The 23,778-nt window shown below is 42.1% G+C and overlaps 1 protein-coding gene across 3 annotated transcripts in view; it reads right to left on the bottom strand.

Annotated features, from left to right (window-relative positions):
• ZNF407 (zinc finger protein 407) overlaps positions 1-23,778 on the bottom strand; it is a 447,376-nt gene that overhangs the window by 117,278 nt on the left and 306,320 nt on the right. For all 3 annotated transcript variants that reach the window (XM_027069185.2, XM_027069187.2, XM_027069186.2), the window contains exon 8: positions 21,001-21,179. In XM_027069185.2, the coding sequence (XP_026924986.1) occupies positions 21,001-21,179 (179 nt within the window). The remainder of the gene's footprint in view (positions 1-21,000; positions 21,180-23,778) is intronic.

The following is a 23,778-nucleotide window of genomic DNA, read 5'->3' as shown; positions in this document are numbered from 1 at the left end:
CATCATCACTTGACTATGTAAGAATTTGAAATAAAAATGTAATTCATGTGAATGTTTTTAGACCGAAGATATAATACCTTTCTTAATTATTTGACATCTACTTTGTCTTTCTCCTTCACACTTCAATTATTAGGTGTCTGGCGTTGATAAATAAAAGATTTGAAAACACAATTAGTTGTTTATAGTAATTGTTCTATATTGGTCTTCTGATGTCAGATTATTATTGAGCTAATGAACGCCATTATATATAAAAAATCTACTTGTTACCTTGTACTTTGTTTTAAATAGAAAATACCACAGTGATTATGTCAAATATATAAAGATCTAATAATGAAGGTCATTTTTCTTGCATTTCAATTCTAATTTTTTAATATATTCACTCTCAAGAGTCCAGATTACAGAACAAAAAATAATGTGAAAGAAATGGAAGATGTGGAAGTCTAATGGATATTTTAGGTATGCATGTTTAGATAAATGTCTACATGCCACACACAATAGAAATTATGCCCTAAAATAATAAAGAGATGACACAGGATGCAAGTCAGAATTTCAGATACTTCATTAATCCCTCTTCTGGATCAAAGGTATCCCTACACCAGCTTATACTCACAACCTTGGATCACGTCTCATCCTGCAATGTCAGTTCTGTCTCTGTGGTCTAAATGATTATTTTCTCTCCTTATAAAAATAACCTAGCCAAGGACAAGGGGGCTAGCAGTCTTTCTTCGGTGGGGTGCCTACCCCTATCCCTATTTTGCTTGGTGCAAACACAGGCAAGTTCCTTTGTGGATGGATCATTTTCTAGAGGTCATTCAGACCATAATTTCAGGCCCTCGCCACTATCCTGATGGTCCTTCTTAGGAAATTAGACCCAGTGGGAACGTTTTCTCCCTCTGCTTAGTCTATGGGTCAGCATTTTCCTTGTCTTGTAGTTCTTAATTCCCGTAAGTGGCAATTATTTAAGACACAGTTAGAGAAGGTGCAATCTACATTCATCCAATAAAGCCTAAATATTAAAAAGGACAGAAGATTTCAGCATGGTTACTAAGGATAAATGGGACAGCATTTAGCATTTGAAAGGTACCGACGAAGTGGTACAGGAGTAAATGGATAAAATTAAAAAAAAAAAAAAACAAGATTAAGAAGAACTAAAAGGGCATACTATGTGTCAAGGAGACAGAGCATCTTAATTATAAAAGGTTAATATCACAGTCAGCATCAAGAAATAGGTAAAAAACCACTCTAATAAATATTACGTGAAAATCCACCAAAGGCAGCTGATTCAGAAAGTCTAAATTTTATATTTTTAGGGAGCATATGATAAAAGTTAGTTAGATTAGTACTGCAGTCAAAAACACTCTTAACCACGACACCATATTAGTGCTAAAAGAACATGATGCTTGGGAATGAAATCACCATGTTTGGGGAAAGGCATACCAGAAAAACTATTATCGCTGCATGGACATGATAGATAACTGCATCCTAAGGTCATAGGTTCTAAAAGAAGCCCAAGGAGGAAGGTTAAGAATTCTGAATATTCTGTGGCTCATTCATGAGGACACCGGTGAAACTGCTGGGATGGAGAAAAGAGGGGTTTAGTTAAAATGGCCACACACTAGTGAAGCACAAGGCAGAAGTTCTGACGGAGAGTCCTGCAGGGAACAGCACAACACGGCAGGGCGGCTGTGGACACTGGGGGTTATGACGCCGGCAGGCGGGCACGGATGGTGTTGATTAGATATACCACTTCTTCCCATGGTCTATGCATAAGAGCAGGTGAATACCTGTGAAGTTCTAATAACTGACTTAAGTCCATTTATATTCTTGAAGTGTCAAAACTTAAACTTTATGATTTAGTCTTCAATTTAACTCATCATCTGCCTGGTATATCAGAAAGTAGTATTTTGCCAAGAAAATCCAACATGTGATGTGTGTGAGACACGGCAGACACATTAAAAACTTCTGGGCTGAAAGTGAACCTTCACCCAGAAAACCGGACTCATTCTCCTAGGACCACTCATAAGGTTTTAAGTTCCACAAAAGGTCTACTCTCTACAATAAATCCTTTTGTTCTTTAGCTCCCAAAATGGTTCTGATTCTGTGATGGAACCCTGACCGATGAAACACTTCTGAGGTGGGGACATTTCCGCCAAGTATCACGCGTGACATGGCCACCTAGCTAGCGTAAAGCAGCAGCACCAGGGCGGTGGCCCCGAAACCAGCCGCTCCACGCTGCCTTCCCAGATGTCAGGTCTGGTCAGGCACTTCACCTCACAGCCCCCTCACCAGTCAATGGGGAATAACAGTAGCACAGGGTGGTTTTGGAAATTAAATGAGATGATACTCTCAAAAAAAAAGCCCAGTCATGTGGCAAATTGAGTGCTCATATGTAATCGTTACTATCGCATATAATATGGTCAATTATTTAGATTAAAATGGAATGAATTCAATGTTTCTTTTTAGATCTTTCCTATACTCTAAAGAGGAGAAAAAAATTATTGTTAAAGAGGCTTAATGAGATTAAGTCAACTAGAAAAGTATTATGACAACTCACTGGCTTCCAAGGTTCCTCAAATTCACTATTTCCCTCTTGCCTGGGGCCTGGAATGTTCTCTCCCACTTCACTCATACACTCTCTCAAGACTTAGCTCTAAGGCAGGAGTCTCACCTAGTGCCTTACGCAGATCACTTCCCCCCGTGCCTTCCCCAAGCACCTTCAACCTTTTCTCTGTAGACCTTAGAGAGCAGTTGGGTATTTATTAGTGTGGTCGTTCAATTAATGTCTATTCTCCACTAAATCAATAACCCCTACTAAGGCAAGGACCAAGCCTGTGTTGCTTGTTCTTTTGTCTCTGACGCCTATAGCACAGTGCGCTGGGCACACTGTGGGCGGACAAAGTTCTGCATTTGTTTGGTGGCAATCTGGTGGGCCCGAACGCAAAAGTAGTCGCAAATTTCCAAACAAAATTAATCTCTAGTCACTTCAGAACTTTAAAAGGGTGTTTTGCAACACACTAAGAAGCAAAAGAATATAAATCTCATGAACTCAACGAAGTTTACAAAACCTGCCCACTAAAAACGTTTAAAAATTACCGATTTAACTGTTCAAAGATATGACTCAGAAGTTGTCAGCAGAGAGAGTGAGAACGCTTTTCAGCAACCATGTGGAGCTATTCAGGGAAGGTTAGACCCCTTCGATTCTGATATCAGTTGGTGCCTTACTGATCTGGTTCTACGGGGTGAAATCCCGTAAATGGGAGCAGTGTGGCACAGCTTTCTAGAATTCTATGGTTTTGGGTTTTACATCAAGATTCGTATCAGAAACAAGACTTGTGGCTGGCTTAGCAACAGGGGGAAAGAACCACACACTTGAGGAAATTTCACAGAACTCCCATTTGCTCAGGAGGCAGAAATAGTGGGTAGGGAGGCTGGTCGTGCCCTTCACTGCATGGAAGGTCAGGACTAACTTAGAGGGACACCGATAACAGCACGGACATACAAAAATGGAACGTATCTAAATATACACACGAATCAAATGCCTGCATAAATCAGTGGGTTACACTTTGAGTGGAACTCAAAACCTGTAGGCCAACCACACTCAATTTTACCTGTATTATTATGATAAACTGTTGTTTCTTATATGTTGAGTGAAAATGATTATACATAAAAACGTAATAGGTGAAAATGTAGACATCTTAACGCCCAGAAGATGAACACACCCAAATAGATTCTAACATAAATAATAAAAATATACAGCGCTGGATTTCAAATGTCTTTTTCAATATAAAAAAAAAAAGACATTAAAAATTTGGTATGCGCAAACTGAACATAAAACATCTTAAGAATGTCTTTCTAACACATTTTCTTAGACACAGATAGAGAAATTGGGGTAAAAAAGAAAATATGTTAAGTATTACAACAGAATCGTATCTAAAACCAGAATTACCTCTTTGGTAAAAGATTCATGACCTAAAAGCATACATTGTGGAAAACTTTCCTCACTACGTACAGGGGAAAGGTCAGAAATACAGACAAAGATGATGCATTAGTGTAACATTAAAGTCAAACAGAAGAAACCTGAAGTGTTGCTGGGCCGCTTTCGAAGGGCCAGCATGTTTCATTTCTCTCCACCTTCAGCATCTTGCGGCACATTCTCTGCAACCGGCAACTCGCCTCCCTCCCTCCCAATCCCCTTCGTGGACCCAACGCCACTTCTGCCTGCTCAGCGTCCAGCTGTCTGGCTTCTCACCTCCGACTCCTCAGCTCTTACAAAGCCAAGACTCTTCTACTCGCCTTCCCGCACCTCAGGTCAATCACGACAGCTGTTTACACGACACTTGCACAAATTGTAGCGCCTTTCCATCCCGGTAGCAAACACGAAGTTTAAGAGGAAGAGCGCTTACAAGTTGTTAAACAACAGTACAAGTAAGTGTGCACAAGAGGGACCGCGTCTGGCACCTATTCTCTCTGGTCCTTAGTGTAAATGTGAGATCTGCTCTGTCTGAACATCAAGGCTCATCTAACAAAGCGGAATCCTGTCGACGGGTTATCTGTAAAACACCGAGAAGTACCACAGTTCAGTGTTGACTGCATGCGCCAGAAAAATGTCGACAGATTCAATAAATAATTTATGTCGATAAAGAAGGTGAAGATACGATACAGTTAACTGCCTGATAATGAGAAAGGTCATGAGATTGGTACCTTTTAAAGAAATAAATACTATAAAAATAAACAGCGCTCTAAACTTTCAAGAGAACTACCTGAGCATTTTCACATCTCTGTCTTTTTATATTAAGAAAGTCTTTAAAGTAAACAGTCTATTTATTAGAAACAGTCTTGTTTCTAATCACCAGACTAAGGTATATAAGTGTGAATATGTAAGTTATGCCATCAATCCAGGTCACCTGTTAATATAAAATATAACTTGGAATATCCACTCTTGTCACTCAAGAGCAGCACCTACTGGCACAATTAAAAAGAACCCAGAAGACACCGAGTGATTTCAGTTCAATACTGTATTAATTAAATACTTACAGAGAACTTAATATATGCCAGGCACTATTTTAAGTACTTTACAAATATTATTTAATCACTGCAAGACATTTATCACTAAAAGAGATTAAGTGACATAAACCTTACTCCAAGATTCAAGGATCTACTTTGGTAGTCGGAGACACAGGTTCTATTTAAAGCCAACAGAATCCAAATCTGTCCCTGACCAACATCTGGAAAGAAGACGGTAGGTACTACAGTTCATTCGAACATCGTGACCCAGACAACAAACATGGAGGAAATCCTGAAAGGTATTCCTCAATGCCTCAAAGGAGTTCTCTCCCCTAAAAAGAAAACACAATTTTATATTCCATGCAACATGAATAATCGATATTAATTGCAAAGGAGTCTTGCCTCTTCCTTTTATAAACAGGAAGTCACTTACATGAGGTTTTTATTTTAAGCATGCATTAAAATTATGATTTTTCATAAGACGAAAGAATGACTCTGTGCCAATCACACTGACATGCTACTCAACAAATGGCACTAATAGCTGTGACAAGAGTGAACCTGTCTGAGCAGAGCTTTTTAAGAAGTATCTAGACCAGCCATCAAACTATGATTTTATCTAGCTGGGGCGCACGCTATATTCTGCTGCGATAAAAGCTATTAGGTGATTTAAGTGACTACTTTACTATGATGGATTTTCATCTATTAAAAGAATGTATTTAAGTGTTTTTAACCTTAGTTAGAAATAGGAAAAATGGAAAAAAAAAAAAGCGTAAGCATGTCTATATAAGCTAAAATATTTTGCTTCTTCATATTTTTCCTGAATAAATTAACTTTGCAAATTTATTCAATTGATTTATATAGTTGAGATGCTGATTAACATGTATCATATGACATCTTTTTGGTCTATTTAATTTGAAAGTCTCACGCCAATTAGCATAATTTCTGTATTAACTTCCCCATTTTCATTTTCCCATCCCAATCAACTCCCTTCCCTAATGACCCCTCACCAACAGAGACACCTATTTAATATTTTCTACCATAGATACATGTAGGAAATAGAGAAAAGATAAGAAGAATTTTTTTTTTTTTGTATTTGTAACTTAACACAATTTTTATCTGTGGTAAAATACATAAAGTTTACCAACTTAACCATCTGTAAGCGTACGGTCCAGAAGCGTTACATATATTCCCAGTGTTGTACAATCAGTCTCCAGACTTGCTCATCTACCAAAAGTGAAACTGTACATACTAAGCAACCCCTCACATCCCTTCCCCCCAGCCCCTGGCAACCATCATTCTATGTTCTGTCCTCAGGAATTTGACTAACTCCATGGACATGGAATTACACAGTATTTTTCTTTTGTGTCTGGCTTATTTCACTCAGCATAAGGCTCATTTATGCTGTAGCAGGTGTCAGAATTTCCTTCTTTTTAAGTCTGAGTAATATTCTAATGTATGTATTATATTATATATTTTATATAATTACATGTGTATTACACATGTTTTATAATATATAATATATATGTATAATAACGTATATAATCTAACATATATTTTCTTTATCCATTAATTCGTTGATGGGCATTTGGATTGTTTCTAACTTTTGGCCATTGTAAATAATGTTGTGATGAGTGTGATCTGCTTTCATTTTATATATACACACACAGACACACACACACACACACACACACACACACACACACACTCAGAAGTGGGAATGCTGGATCAAATGGCAATTCTATTGTTAAGTTTTTTGAGGAACAACCATACTGTTCTCATAGCAGCTATACTAATTCTCTACACCCTTGCCAATACTATTTTATTTTTTGATAGTAGCTATTCTAGTGGGCGTGAGCCAGTAGAAATAAATTTTTAAGGTGGCTTCTTAGCTAGTAAGAAAAATATGGTGAACTCCTCTAGGATTTTGATGGTTTCCTGTCTCACATTCATGTCCTCCATCCATTTTGAGTTTATTTGTATGCATGGTGTAAGAAAGTGGTCCAGGTTCATTCTTCTGCATGTCGCTGTCCAGTTCTCCCAGCACCGTTTGTTGAAGAGACTGTCTTTCTTCCACTGGATGTTCTTTCCTGCTTTGTCAAAGATTAGATGACCATATAGTTGTAGGTTCATTTCTGGGTTTTCTGTTCTGTTCCAATGATCTATGTGTCTGTTTTTGTGCCAGCACCACAGTGCCTTAATGACCACAGCTTTGTAATATAACTTGAAGTTTGGAATTGTGATGCCTTCAAGTTTTGGTTGTCTCCAAGATTGCTTTGGTTATTTGGGGTCTTTTCTGGTTCCGTACAAGTTTTAGGATTGTTTGGTCTAGCTCTGTGAAAAATTCTGGTGGCATTTTGATAGGGACTGCATAAAAACTGTAGACTGTTTTGGGTAATACAGTCATTTTAACAATGTTCTTCCAATCCATGAGCGTGGAATGTTTTTCCATTTCTTCGTGTCATCTTCAATTTCTTTCATATGTCTTCTGTAGTTTTTAGAAGACAAATCTTTTACCTATTTGGTCAGGTTTATTCCTAGGTATCTGATGGGTTTTGGTGCAATTGTACATGGGATAGATCCAAACTCCTTGACATTGACCACAGCAAGTCCTTACTAGATACGTCTCATAAGGCAAGAGAAACAAAAGCAAAAATGAACTATTGGCACCTCATCAAGATAAAAAGTTTCTACATGGTGAAGGAAACAATTAACAAAACTAAAAGGCAACCTTTGGAGTGGGGAAAGAAATTTGCAAATAACAGATAAAGGGTTAGTATCCAAAATCTATAAAGAACTTATCAAACTCAACACCTAAAAAAAACAAATAATCGAGTTAAGAAGTGGGCAGAAGACATGAGCAGACATTTTCCCAAAGAAGACATCCAGACAGTTAACAGACACATGAAAAGATGGTCAACATCACTCATCATCAGGGAAATACATACCAAAGCCACAATGAGATACCATCTCACACCTGTTAGAATGGCTAAAATTAACACCACAAAAAACAAGAGGTGTTGGTGAGAATGTGGAGAAAGGGAAACCCTCTTACACTGTCGGTGGGAATGCAAACTGGTGCAGCCACTGTGGAAAACAGTATGGAGGTTCCTCAAAAAGTCTGAAAAAAAAGACCTACCCTACACTCCAGCAATTTCACTACTGGGTCTTTACCCAAAGGGCACATAAATACTAATCCAAAGGGAATATGCACCCTGATGTTTATAGTAACATTATCAATGAGAGCCAAAGTATGCAGAGTCTAAATGTCCATCGACTGATGAATGGATAAAGAAGACGTGGTTTATATACACAATGGCACATTACTCAGCCATAAAAAACAATGAATCTTGCCATTTGCAACCACCTGGATGGAGCCGGAGTGCATTATGCTGAGCGAAATAAGTCAGTCACAGAAAGACAAATGCCATATGATTTCACTCATATGTGAAATTTAAGAAACAAAACAGATGAACACAGGGCGGGGGGACAAAAAGAGAGAGGGAAACCATAAAACAGACTCTTAACTACAGAGAACATAAAGTTACTGGAGGGGAGGTGGGCAGGGGGCTGGGTTAGATGGGTGAAGGGCATTAGGGAGGGCACCTGTGATGAGCACTGGGTGTTGTACGTAAGTGATGAGTCACTAATCTACGTCTGAATCTAATATTACACTATATGTCAACCCACTGGAATTTAAATCAAAACTTGAATCAAAAAAAAGAAAAAAGAAGACACAATACGAAACTATTTATCATGAGGGCAAAACTAACCAGAGAAGAATTCTATTATAAGCAAAAAGTGAAAGGCCTTTCTTATTCAATAATATAAAGGATGAAGGAACAATAATTTAACTGGCCACGATATATTCTGTATATAAATATGCATATCTCCACTTTATTTGTTCATAAGGTTTTTTTTTTTTTTTTAAATGATTGATTTTTGAAAAAATACCAGGCACGGTAACCTACCCTAAGTCATACAGTCATTCAGGAGAAGGACAAGATGGTGACAAATCAGAGAGATTGTCAATGAGTTTATGTTAGATCACAGAGGAATAAAGAGCTTGGGTATGTGAAATCGAAGGAGAATATATATATCCAATTATGGGAATTTTAGGATAAAATTTAAGACACATCCACGCATAATTTTAGAAACTGCTATGGTAGTAGAGAGGAAACAAATAGACTCAAAGAAATATTGTCAACTGATTTTCATCAAAAGTGCAAAGGCAATTCTACAGAAAGAGGGTAGTGTTTTCAACCAATGTTGCTAAAAAAAAAAAAAAAAAAAAAAAAAAAAAAAGAAAGAAAGAAAGAAAAAAAGACACTTCTATGAACACCAAAACCCTCACGTTATCCAAAATTTGGAAAAAATTTGGAAAATCCAAAATTTGACTCAAAATAGATCACAGATTAAATATAAACTACAAAAACACAAAGCTTCTAGAAGAAAATACAGGAGTTAATCTTTGCAACTTGGGTTAGGCAAATAGGTTTTAGATACTGTATCAAAAGGACAACCCGTAAGGAAAAACATTAATAAACTGGACTTCGTGAATAACGTAGTCCCCTCTTAGCCATGGGGCATATGTTCCAAGAACCCTAACAGATGCCTGAAACCACAGATAGTAACATACATTTTTTTTCCTGCCACACATACATACCTGTGAAAACATTTAATTGATAAATTAGGCACAGTAAGAGATCAACAACTAGTAAAAGAGGACAATTATGACAATATATTGTGATCAAAGGTACGTGAATGTGGTTTCTGTCTCTCTCTGAAGGTCCTACCGTGCTGTCCTCGCCCTTCTTGTGATGACGAGAGACGGTAAGACGCCCATGTGATGAGAAGCAGGGAGGTGCGTGACGCAGGCGCGGTGAGGCAGCGCGAGGCTCCTTCCGACGCTGCCGCAGCAGGAGGGCCACTTGCCTAGAGACCACGCTGACCACAGGTCAGCGAAACGACGCGAAGTGAAACTGCGGTAAGGCAGGGAGGCTACTGCCTTAAAAACGGTTTGCTGGCGAGAGACAACGTTAAGAGGAAACAAGGCAAGGCACAACCTGAGAGAAAATATCTGAAGATCATGTATCTGACAAAGGCCTTGTGTCCAAAATACATGAAAAACTCTTAAAGCTCAGTTACCCAATGAGACACTTCAAAAGACACTTCATCAAAGAAAATATACAGATGGCAAACAAGCACTCATAATCAACATCATTAGTGATCAGATCAAATTAAAACCATGAAATACCACGAAACTCCTATTAGAACGACTTAAAAAAACCGACAACTGTAAGCGCTGGCGATGAGGCGGGACAAACGGAACTCTCAAACATTGCTGGTAGAAACAGAAAACGTGTAGATGCTTTGGAAGTTTGACAGTTTTCTTTAAAAGTTAAATGCATACATACTGTATTGTCCAGGCGTCTCAATCCCAGCTATTTACCTGAGATAGATGAAACCTGACATTTACACAGAAACTTGTATGTGAATGTTAACAGCAGCTCTGTTTATGTAACTGCCAAAAGAGTAAACGACCTAGATGTGGACTGCCATCGGGGTCCTGATTTGCATCTCCCTGACAAGTAATGATGTTGAGCATCTTTTCATGTGTTTCCTGGCCATTTCTATATTTTCTTTGGAGAAATGGCTATTCAGGTCCTCTGCCTGTTTTTAAATTAGGTAATCTCCTTTGTTACTGTTGAGTTCAAGGCATCTTTATATATTCTAGATGTAAGTCCCTCATCAGATAGATCTGCAATTTTTTTTCCCATTTTGTGGGTTTTCCTTTCATCTTCTTGATGGTATTGTTTGAGGCACAAAAGTTGTTAGTTTGAAGAAGTCCAATTTATTTTTTCTTTTATTGCCTTAGCTTCTGGTGTCATATCCAAAACACTATTGCCCAACTGAAGGTCACAAAGATTTGTTCATATGTTTTCATCTAAGGGTTTTATAGTTTTAGTTCTACTTAGGTCAAAGACAATTTACGTTTTGGATAGATCGATAAAACTGTGTATTTATGGCAATGCAGGGGTTAGTATGCACACATACACTTCCTACTTCTGTCTGCTGAGAAAGCCCACAAGCCAAGGGTGCATGGAAGCAATGAGTACACATAGTGTGCATACCTTGGTTTCTAAATACCATTCTCCAATAAAAAAACCCAAAGATCCTTAAAGAAGAGGATGATTTTAGGATTAGGGCAGGCAGAACACCAGATGACCTAGAGCACACTGTGGGGCTAAGAAAGTAAAGGGACAGTCGGAAAAGGATGGAGCCCATCAAAGGACACAGAAGCCCAACCAGGAGAGCTCGCGGTGGCCAAAGCTGGGGCAATCTGAGCAAGAAAATAAATAACGATGCTGAATCGTAAACCACAGAGTATAATAAATTCATACTGATAAAAATAAATTGAATAAGAAATAATTGGGAGTGAAAGGACAGATATTCCTTAAAGAAGAATTCCAATTAAACGTGGAAGGAACGAGGGAAAGAGAATATTACTGCTAAAACTCCAAGGTTCCTGTGATAGGCAAGATCCACTAATGAATGTCAGAATTAGTGGGCAAATGCTTGAGGAGAAACAGGTTATTTGCATAATCTGAAAGTATCTCCCCTGAGATGTGAATTAATTAAAAAGGAGAAAACAGTAAGTTTGTGGTGGAGAAATATGGAGAGACCACCTCACTCAATGGATCCAGTTTACACCGCCCACCGTAACGCACCCTGACGTGCCAGACGTCTGCTCTGCAAGACGCTTAAAAACCTTACCTGAGGGGCGCCTGGGTGGCCCACTCAGTAAAATGGCCAACTCCAGATTTCAGTTCAGGTCATGATTTCATGGTTCGTGGGTCTGAGCCCCGAACCTGGCAGTGTGGAGCCCGCTTGCGATTCTCAATCTCTTTCTCTGCCCCTCCCCCGCTTGCTTGCTCTAAGTAAATAAACAAAACTTAAAAAGAAAAAAAAAAACTTAATTGAATCACGAGTAACATCAGACTACTGCAATACAAGAACATTCTACAAAACAACTGATCCATATTCTTTAGAAGCATCGAGGTTATCAAAGATAATGAAAGACTGAAAAACTGGCATGGACTGGAAAAGACCAAAGAAACACAGTAAAGGGCATGTTGGTTCCTGAGCTGAGCTCTGGAACAGAAAAACGGAAGGAAAACTGGTGAGCTGGGAACGAAGAACGCAGCTTACGGAATGGTCTTGTGCCGACACTAATGTCTTCGGTGTTGGTAATCGTATCATGGTCGTATCTGACACTAACATTTGCAGAAGCTGGACAAAGGATATTTGGGAACTCTGTACTACTTTTACAACTTTTCTTTGAGTTTAAAATTATTTCAAACTCCGGGCACCTGGGTGGCTCAGTGCGTTAAGTGTCCAACGAAGGCTCAGGTCATGATCTCATGGTTCATGAGGTCGAGCCCCGTGCTGACAGCACCTGGCGCCTGCTTCGGATTCTGTGTCTCCCTCTCTCTCTCTGCCCCTCCCCTGCTCACGTTCTCTCTCTCTCTCTCTCTCTCCCTCTCTCTCTCTCTTTCTCAAAAATAAACGTTAAAAAAGTTTTTTTTCAAATTATTTCCAAAATAAAAACTCAAAACAAGGAAAACCTGCTAAATGGCAATGTTGCTCAATAAAAAAAAAAAAAATCGCAAATGATTGATAACATGTATTTTACATCTTCTGAACTAAATTTCACTACTAATGAAAGAGCACACCTGAATTTCCCCCATAACCCGAAGAACCTGTACATTATTTTCCCACAGATGGTTTCAGCAGGAACGGTAACAATTATGCCACGTCAGCAGGAAGACCTGCCCACACCTACCTCGTTTCCCTCGTATAAAACTGCATTTTACTCAGGGTCAAGATACGAATGTGAGGGTGTGCAAATTTTTTAAATATATAAATTATATTGAATTAAACAGTTGATAAAGGTCTATATAAAAACAAAAGCCACATCAATTACCTGATAAAATCATACCGTACCCACTATAACTTTGTACAATCAATTTTTTCCCCCTTAAAATTTTGATAAATGAAGTTGTCAGGGGGGATAAGATCACAATTTTGTTTTCTCTTTTTTTCTCTTTAACTACTTTAACTTTCAGAATTCAGTTCGTGAATGCTAGCCTCGATACGATCACAATTCTGCTTGCTGATGAGGTACACACACTGTCATGTGCCTGTATAACCTTGCGGCAGCAAGGAAAGAATCCCTAAGCAAAGTTTTAATGTGGCTCCGAATTACACAGCTAATTACACTTAGCGAGGCCTCCCAAGAAAGAAGAGAGTAGAGTTCTCACTGGAAAGAAATTAACCACTACTTTAAAACTTCTAAGATCACACAGGTAGGGGATGGGGCTGAGTCCTGTGAGGGCCTGAGATCTACCACAAAACGATGAACTGAATGGATTTACATGAATTTTACATTATCTCCAGCCAGTTGTTGTATGAGGTGTTACTAACAAAAGCTACATTTTAATGGTGTATTCTGACTTTACCTTAAATGTTGTGACTGCCTTTGAGGACTTCACAAAACATTAAAATACATACTAGAAAGGACATTATTTCAGGATCATATGCGTTTTTAAAGACAGTTTTAAAAATATAAAGCATAATAAATAAGAATAGAAATAATTCAAGTTAAGCGGTAAGTTTCTACTCTGAAAAAAGGCTTTCTATCGACCTTTTCGAACCCTCACCGCAGACGTATATTCAGACTGTCCTGCCGACATATGGATGGACCGCTAACACACAGGCACATCCGTGGCTGAGGCTCGTGACTCAACAGCAACTTGAAATAAACGCGAACAATCGTTTCAGCCCTTTCGCTCTAACTTCCTACCACTAAAACAGCAATAACAAAGCCCACTACCTTTCTCTTTTAAAGAAAATCTCAATATCGCGGTGCCTGGGTGGCTCAGTCAGTTCAATGCCTGACTTCGACTCAGGTCATGATGTCACGGTTCGTGAGTTCGAGCCCCACATTGAGCTCTCTGCTGTCAGCACAGAGCCTGCTGTGGATCCTCTGTCCCCCTTTCTCTCTGCCCCACCTCTGCTTGCACTCTCTCTGTCAACAATAAACATTTTAAAAAGTTAAAATAAAGGAAATCTCAATACCAGTAATAATTTTCAAAGCTCTCTCACAGGCATGATTTAATCTGATATTCAAAAGAAGGGCTAAACAGTGTTACTCATTTTCCCGTGGAGAACACAGACCCAGAATGGTTGAGTGACTTCATTAGAGGCACACGTCTGGATAGTCAGAGTCAGGACGCTAACACCAAGTTCACCTGGCTGACACTTGCCCCCACTGTCTGCCGGGCTCCGTGCTAGGCAGCACAAGTACAACTGTGAAAACATTCACCCCTGGTGGTTCTGTTGATGCGTTATATTATACATCTTACTTCCTAGTTCCTGTTTCCAGATTATCTGAAGTCTTAAAACTCCAAAATTTTAACACTTCACGATAATTTCATTAACTCACAGATGCCGATTCTGTTTCGAGCTCCTGTCCGTGCAGGATTACGGAACTGGAAAACTCCCGGGAGGCAGTCAGGCATGGACTGTGGTCGGCCGCACTGTCGTTACTCAGCCTCCTTGGGCAAAGTCAGCATCTCGGAGACCCATTTTTAAGAAATCGTTACGTTGGGAATAACACCTATAAAAGGGCTTTGTTTTGAATTAATGGCTCGGTGAGAAGTTTGGTTTCTTTGTCACTGCAAAGTCACAATGCGACAATGTAAAGTAACAGCGTTCTTTAGTACCGCGCACTGGCCACCCCAAACAGGAAAGCACGCCGTGGACAATCCGGATGCGTCTCCAACAGTGAGGACGCCCTACTGCGAGAGGGCGGACCAGAGAGGGAGCACGGATGTCCCCAGCCCTGCTCCGCAGGGATAAGCGGACAAAGGAAGTTTTCAGACGTACCGAGGAAGAGTCAGAACATTTATTCCTAAGCAGACTGAACTAAAAAATATTTTAAACTGTATAATTAGAAGGTTTTGAAACAAACTATTTCAGTATATTATTCAATAAAAGAGAGACGGCCATGAGTTGAGAGGGTCTGCTTATCAGTAACAGTGCGTTTACCGACAAGCAGCCACAAACGAGCAAGTCTCTTACTGGAAAAGGCTGGTTGACGAAAAACACTGCTTTGGCATGAATCACCCACTGACTATACAGTATGTCGGGGAGTCAGTTCTAAACTCAGGGAATCCGACAGGGCTGAGAGTGAGAAAGACAGCAAAGGGAAAAAGCCAGTGACCACAACATCAAACCTGTCCTGCAGAGAGGGACGTGGTGGACATCACCTTCCGGAAGGCACCGGAATGTGTAGACAGGAGTTAGAAAGGAACAAAGACATTTAGCAGCAGTTAAGAAAAACAGTAAATTAACCCATGGGTGATGTCTGAGGTTAAAGAATCAAACTGCTGAACTGTTAATTATTTTAGGAAGTCTTTTGTTAGTAGTGAAATATCAGGAGACTGGAAAACAAGGAATCCAGTCTGAAGGTTAAAAAGAAAGAGGGTAGAGGCTGAAAATTATAGAGCTGCTAGTCTAACATCTATATTAGGAAATAAATTTGAGATGATACTTATGGATGAGCTTAATGATACATTTGGAGAAGTACAATTTAATAGGAGTGAGTCAGCATGGATTTACCAAAGGCAATCATGTCAGAAAAAATTTCGTTCCTTTTTAGGTTGAAGTAATAATTGGTTTATGTAAGGAGAACCAATGAGAAACTGTCAGGATTTTCTAAGATTTTTTGGACCTCTTCATAAAATGAATTATTGTACAAAATGTCATGACATGTGTCAGAGCACCAACTAACAAAAGGGGCTGAAAGTAATGGGGTTAAAAATAGAGGCCCCACAATCTGGGGAAAACTACCTTCTACAAGGCTCTGTACATCAGAACGCTAATGTTTTTAATTAATGATGAAGAAAATCTTTTATATGAGAAAATCTGAATATTCCGCTAAATGAGAGGGAATGGTTAAGGTACAAAAGGCTGCAGATGTTTTATCTTAACCGTGATAGATTAAGCAAAGGGGCTCCAGGGTGGAATATGAAATTCAATCTGCCTAAATATGCACTGATACACTTGGAGAGAATTAAGGAATCAGTTAAGTATAGTTTAACTGGTGCCGCATTAGTTAGCATTAGAAAGGAAAGGATTTGGAGTTTTGATAAGAGTCAAACTTTCACATTCTTATTCTTCATAACTGGGTAAGAGGAAAATGCTATGGAATGCAATTAAATAATACATGTTTTAAAGAACTAAAAAAACTGATTGTCTTAAAGAATAATATGAAAATCCCACTTTGTGAAGAGAATATATCTGTGGGCTATCATATTGCACACGTCATAATCCAATGTACATTTTTAAATGATGAAGTCTTAATACATATGTAAGAACTGATGAAAATCACATCAATTTAAATATGATTTGTTTAAAAAACACCCAACAATAAGCAAAAACTAAAGGAATTAGAGACAATACCATGTCATCACTTAATGTTTAATTTCTCCTGAATAGAGAACATCACTTGATCGTTGTCTTTAACCAACATGTCAAACATTTACACACTTCAAGCCCCAGCTTCTCAGAGGAGATCTGAAGTAACTCCATGGGTCTCACTGTCATGCCGCAGAGAGTGGCTGTGTCGCCACCCCCCGGCAGGGAGCACCACTAGAGTGGCCACGCCACCAGGACGTCCAGCGGGCGCCCAACCCCCCCCCCGCCCCCCCCCCCCCCCCGGCAGGTAAAAATCCAAATGCAGCTACATGCTGCTTATAAAGAAGCTGATGTAGCTGCACTAACAGGAAACACAGAACGATGGCAAGAAGCGTTACTATAGATAAAAAGGAGCATTTCTTAATTACAAGGGAATACACGTATTTTCTTTATGATACCTGGGTAAGTGTATAAAACAATCTTAAGTTCTGAGTAGCCAGTGATAGAGCTTCAAAATATGTAAAACCAAAAGTAAGAGAATGTAAAAAAAATGGGTAAATCTACAATCATAGGACGCAACTTTACCACAGCTGACAGAGGTAGCATAAAAAATAGAAGAATATAGACAGTCTGAACAGCACGGTGAAAATACTCAAAGTAAGTGATGTACAAGGGAGCACAGAATACAGCACCAAGCAGCTCCATTATTTACATTCCATTCTAGTATGTCTCAAACATTGACCAAAACTCACCAAATTGTGGACTTAAAGAAAGCATAGGTAAATTTCAAAGCACTGAAATAATTCAGAATTATGCTCTATAAGCACAGTAGCCAGAACCTAGAAGTCCATTTACATCACTATTTCCATAGTTAACAAACAGATGACTAGAAAAATCCCCAAGGGCCTGGAAATCAAATACTATGTATCTAAATAACCAACCTTTGTTTTAAAAATAACCACTTGTACCTGCTTTTCAAACAAAGCTATAACCAAAATTAACGCTCACACGGAGCCTTTAATTCTCTGGACTGTGACGGGAGAAATGATACCAAAATCGTTCTCCTAGTTCCCCAAAATAATTGAGAGAAAAGACACAGTGACTCATCAACAGAGTCAACGGAGAAGAAAACTGAACAGCCACGGACGCCGAGTATCGCGATGTCTGCGTGTAGCTCGCGTGTCACCGGTTTCAGATCACAAGAAAACTGTGTCGCAGCCGTCGCTGTCCGCATCTCACGGAGGGGGAAACTGAGACCCACCGAATTAAAACAGCATTTCCAAAGTCGTTCAACAAGGGAATGGGGACTGGCGTTCAAATCTGTCCTGCCCTGCAGGCCTGCCCTCCAGACGGAAACACAGGTCGCTCCTGACTTTGCTGATGAGGAATCTGAAGCCTGGAGATGTCCGGAGATCGGCCCAGCCTTACAGACTGGCACACCGGTCTCCGCCAGGGCGAACCGGTCTCCGGGGGGGGGCTCTGGCTGACTTCCTCACCCAATAACTGCAGCTACCTCGCAATGTACACAAAGCCGGGGAGGCACACGATCACGGGACGGGAAAGCCTCTTTCTGCAGAACTGGTTCCCACAGAGCAACCCGGTACCTTACTTTAACACGTGCACTTCTAAATATGGTCTCAACTGAAGGTTAAACTATCCCAAATGACGCTGGGTACAGTCTTCTCTGTGGCTGCGGCTTAGTGCGTCCCTTCTAACGGTCTTTAGCTGGTTGATACACGGGGAGAGCCGAGTGGGGACCACGTGATCTTGGGGTGGTTTCAAACCCAGCCTTTTATTAAAAGAACCGCGTACTATGCTTCCCTGAACGCTGGCCTGCAAGATTCTCGGCACAGGAAGGACGCAGACAGCGCACAACACGGCCGGTGGTGTCCTCCCGGGCCGGGCCGTCGGCCGCTCTCTCGGAGGACCGTGACGCCGCCGCGGGACCTCGACGGTGCCCACCGCCCGCCGGGGGCTCACCAGCCACGGTGCCCAGTCCCACCACCACACAGAACGGAATGCGGAGCAGCAAGGGCCTGACTCGGCATCTTCTTTACACTGAGGAAGGCTCCCTTGGCGCATCCCCAGACGTACCGCAGACGGTTGACAATCACAAGGTCAAAAAGCCAGTCTACAACAGTCTACCTTTTTGAAGTTTTCTCGTAACCGAGCTAAGTCTGCCAAAGCAAAAATACCACCAAAGAGACGGTGGCCACGCACGGGGAGGGACCGGCAACCGGCTCCCCGCACCGCCCCCATGGGTCTGGTTTGCGAGCAACTGGGACTTGCCTAGAAAACGGCTTCTAACAGAATTATGAATGCAGACCACAAACTAGGATTACACCCGCATGAGCATCACACACACACACACGGGAACTAGAAGAATGGTTCTGAAAGCTCGTTTTACACAGTATTTCAGAACACCTCTCCAAGGCACACACAGCGCTGCTTCTGCGGCACCGGCCCGTCCTTTCTGCACAGAACGGAAGGAACGCGTGTCTCTGCTCTGCAGTCAGCTTCCGCCCCTTTCCCTGGTGTTCATCTGCAAGTTAGAAATACTTTCTTTTAGGGAAATAACCCGGTTTTCAATGTCTAACCGGCGCAGCGAGAGACGGGAGACACTGATCTCGCGCCTTGAGAAGCAGGCACAGTACTACCTTGAAAATGGTACTTTGCTGGGGCGTCTGGGGGGCTCCGCTGAGAGGAGCTCAGGTCATGATCTCACGGTTTCACGAGTTCAAGCCCCGTGTTGGGCTCTGAGCTGACAGCACGGAGCCTGCTTGGGATCCTCTCTCTCTTCGCCCCTCCCTCACCTGTGCAGTCACTGTCTCTCTCAAAATAAATAAATAAACTTTAACAAAAACGGTACTTTGTTGATGGCCCGATATCAGCGGAGGTCACTTTGCTTGGCCATCTCCCCAAGTACCTCCGTCCACAGGCAGTTCTTCTGGTCAGGGCTCATCTGAGGGAAGAATCCTTAGGTGATGAAGGCCAGAACATACTTCAACTTGACTTCATCTGTTTTTGTGACTAAAGCTTTAAACTGTCCAGTCTGAAACCTTTTCAGTAACAATCTCACCAAAATGTGAGGAATGCTGACCTGTGTTTCTGTTTTTCAAAAACAGCCCCGGATACAACACAGAGAAAAAATAAGACGTTCTACCATTACCTTAAAAGGCCAATCATAGCAAACACGAATCTGAAAGAACACAGCAGCAGAAAACACAAGACCTTATATGCAGACGTTGTCAAACGTATTGATAATCGATCAATAAGAATATTATCCATCAAATAACTCATTAGGTTCTGTTTCTTTCCACGTACATGTTGCCTGAGCAAAGACGGTTTACGCGTTTTGCAAACGGGCAGGGTTTCCCATGACTTTTGCACTTTGGGCAGGGTTTGCCACAACTTTCAGACACTTCTGTCACATCTCCAGCGTTACCCCTGTGACCCACCGCCCCCTCTGCGCGGCTCTTGCTGGTCAGGCACGAAAGGTACCGAGCTAAGAGCTTCTTAGCCGTTCGCTTTTTAACTTCTTTGCCACCGTGTAGATTTACACACGAGACAGCTGACGCAAGACGGAGCGGGCCTGCCTGAGGTCACGGGGCCGGGAAGGAAAGACGTAGACAGAGTTTGCATTTGTCTCCAACTGATCCCAAAGCGTCTGCCTAAAACACCCGCTGTATCAACTGCTACTATTTAAATACAGCACCGCTTGGGCTACATCTCAGAACTTACTCTAAATTTCCCCCGGGCAAGCACTTCCTCAAGCAGGTACTCATACTCACGCCCATCACACCGCTGTTCCGCACAGTAAGGACTCAGCGCTCAAGGGAGGCATTCTTGCTCGTCGAAACGCTGGGCTACACACAGGAATGGTCCTGCTTATCCCAGCAGCTGCTGCCATGCCCCTGACCCCCGCAGAGGGGGCTACCCGACTTCCAATCCATTTAGCAGCCACCTCTGCCGCCACCAACACGGCCCTCACACCGTGGACAAGGCCCTCCTAACTTCTGGGGAGTGAGCGACACCATGGTACCCCGTGCCAAGTCGCTCAACTCACCGTCCTCGGTCACGTCCCTCTCCAGGTACTCCTCACGAGACAGTGGTACACAGGGACAGGGCGTAACATTTCAATTCACAAACATGCTTTGAAAAAAGTTAAAAATGTTACCCATCGGTCAGAACATGAAGTTCAAACAACTACTACCATTGCAAACGTTTCACTGCCTGTCGGCTATTTGTGGTTATAACTTTACCGTCCGGGGCGGGGGCGGGGGTGGTGGTTACTTTGTCACATCTGCTCCGGCTGACACAGAACGGAAAAGACCTGTTTCCCTGGTCGAGTGGGAGGAGCCTGGAACGCGCCGTTCGTAGTCTCGAAGCAGACGCGGTCACACACTCCACCACATTAAGGTAAATGACGGGAAGGGACCAATAGCCTTCTGTTTTCATAAACGGAATGAAATCCTCCTAAAAACGCCAACTACTTTAAGGCCCCGAGCCCCTTACCAGCATGCAAGTAAGCCAGGTCCGGGTTTTCGATGTCCGGGTGCTGCTCTTTCAAGTGGTTCCGGAACTCCACGGGCACGTTCGTCCCGTAGTCACACTTGGGGCAGTTGTACATCTTGACCCCCTCGTGTTTGCCGGTGTGTAGAATGTGTTTGCGGATATTTTCAGCACAGTTGGACCTAGCAAATAAGAAAGTAAAGTAAACCGAGTTAAGGTCGAGCACCACAAACACGGACAGCGGCCAGAGCACGCATGTAGGCCTTACCAGGCACTAGTCCAAGTGCTGGACTCAGACGCGAATTTGGACTCGTGCAATTCATTAATCCCATGAGGCTGGCAGTTTTGGGGACCTTGGTGCTGATTTTTAAGTTGGCCTTTTACCTTAATTCTATGCACAACTGGAAGCACAAACTTTCAGGTTCTACGATTTTCATCTCAAATTATTCTGGTGCCACTTGAGGGCACTGAAGGAGCTTCCTTCACCCCGAGAGCACACCTTTGAGGAGGGAGGAAAGGTACAAAGGGAAGCACTCTTGCCTCCACTGAATTTAGAGCATTAAAGAAACAAAGAAGCTTTGGCTTTTACGTTCTACCAAGTGAGCCGCTTCGAAGTCAGGCTCTAAAACAGTCTGGAGACAGAGAAGCATCGGTGTGGTAAGTGCCTGTGAGTTTTCCGAGCATCACGAACCATCACTGAAAGATACAGCGAGGGCCTTGGATGCCATACGCCAACAGCCCTGAAAACAGGAAGAGATTCCTCTCACGCTGTCTGCCGACAAACCCAGCAACGTGAGGCCTGAAGTGCCTGGGGAGCGGGGAGCTGGCCTCTGCTCCCTGAAGCAAACTCTCCTACTCGCTCCTTCACCCCTCTCCACGTCTTTGCATCAAAGAGGGCACACCTAGACCCTTTCTGAACACATGCACAGCCGCTTCCTTTGTCAGAACAGTAATAAAATGAGCGCCGCACAAATTCAAGCAGGTCGGGGCGGGCTGCGCCTAACTCGAAAGAAATGAAGTATGAGGCTGGCCTCCGGTTTCCCGCAGAGCAAAATTAAGTGGCAGAAGAAAATCAAGCGATAGGATTATCAGCTTTTCTTGAGGGTACTGTCAAGGACAAAATCCTGCCGGCCGCTGCGTGAAGCGAAGGTTCTGTGACCGGCAGGGCGGGAAAATGGTAGTTGGCGCGCACGCGTCTCGATGCCCGCGCGACGGTGAAGGCTGTGCACCGCCCTGACACTTCCGGGTTACAGGCGCATCGTGGACGAGCCACGGCACCGCCACGTTCGCTTTCGGGAACGCACCCTAGGAAACACTGGTGAGGAATGCAAAGAGGGTTCTGACCTCCCAACTTTCCAGTAGCTGCGTCAGCACTCACAGGTAAAGGCAACCAATGACGTTAGAAATGCAGAGACCCGGAAAATACACTATCTATTCACTCACGAGGAGGGGGGATGGAAGAGAACCATGAAAGCAAGGCACAGTCCATGCCAATGGCCTCAGGAAGAGCACTCCCCAAACGGGACAGGGACACCCTTTCCTGGAGAGGGCAGATGAAGCGGAAATGCAAACACTGTCCTCGTGAATGAACAGTCACCCTGCACTGTCACAACAGTCTTGTAACTGGATCCAAAGTATTCCTCTGGAAGAGCTGGGCCGCCCCCCTCCCATCCCCCGGCAGAGTAAGTCATCAATTGCGCATGCCCAGCTGTGTGTATTCAGAAAGACTGAATCAGAGACATCCCTCTATAGCTAGACTCGAAACACCTCAAAATGTTAATGCAGCTATACAGCAATGCCCACTTCTGTTTGCCAAATATACTTTAATTATATATTAACATTTACATTAAAAAACATTTATGGGGCACCTTGGGGGCTCAGGTGGTTAAGTCTCTGACTCCTGATTTTGGCTCAGGTCATGATCTCATGGTTCATGGGACCAAGCCCTGCATCGGGCTCTGGGCTGATAGCCCGGAGTCTGCTGCTTGGGATTCTCTCTCTCCCTCTCTCTCTCTGCCCCTCCCCTGCTCACACTCTGTCTCTTCCTCTCTCTCTAAAAATAAACAAACATATAAGAAATATTTACAATAACAGCAAACACCTTTAAACATAAGAAAAACTGGAACAACAGATATTTTTCAGTTATTTTCAGCTTTGCCTTTGGCAAGGGCTCTGCCAAGCTTTACGTGAAGTTTCTCTTAAAATCAGACTAAATGTAAGTTTGTGAAAATATGCACATACAGCTAACCTCTTTCTTGCCACTACTGAATCACCAAACTTGCTATTTATATAAATCCCTAGAGCTAATTAATAATCACAGTATTCGGTAAAGAATGAATAAATACCGAATGTGCTCCCTGTGCTCTCACTGACCTGCTCCTTTGAGGGTATCACAGGTCTCCTGGAGGCAGAGACAGTGAGAGATTCTCCTAGAGATTTTTTACTAGAGAAGGAAGGGGCCATCAGGAGATGGGCTGACTATCAAAGGTCGCAGCTAGAAAGTGGTTAAGACCTCCTTCCTTATATATTTACATATCAAAGATACTAGACAAGTTCTAAGAAAAGGGTGGGGTTGTGGAGTCTCTTAATCCTATAAATGTCCTTGGGCTAAGAGCTCTGCATCCTGGGGACACAAGTAACACAGGAAAACATCTGAAGGTGGATGAAACACATGTCCACTTTTATCATTAAAAGGAAAAGGACCATTTTTTGGATTCCCTGATGAGCTGAGTGAACTGTTCCAAATTACTCCCTTAATTCTACAGACCTCCCCTTTGTTTT

Source organism: Acinonyx jubatus, chromosome D3, assembly GCF_027475565.1.
Source record: "Acinonyx jubatus isolate Ajub_Pintada_27869175 chromosome D3, VMU_Ajub_asm_v1.0, whole genome shotgun sequence".
NCBI lineage: Eukaryota > Metazoa > Chordata > Mammalia > Carnivora > Felidae > Acinonyx > Acinonyx jubatus.
This window is presented reverse-complemented; position numbering and strand designations above follow the sequence as displayed.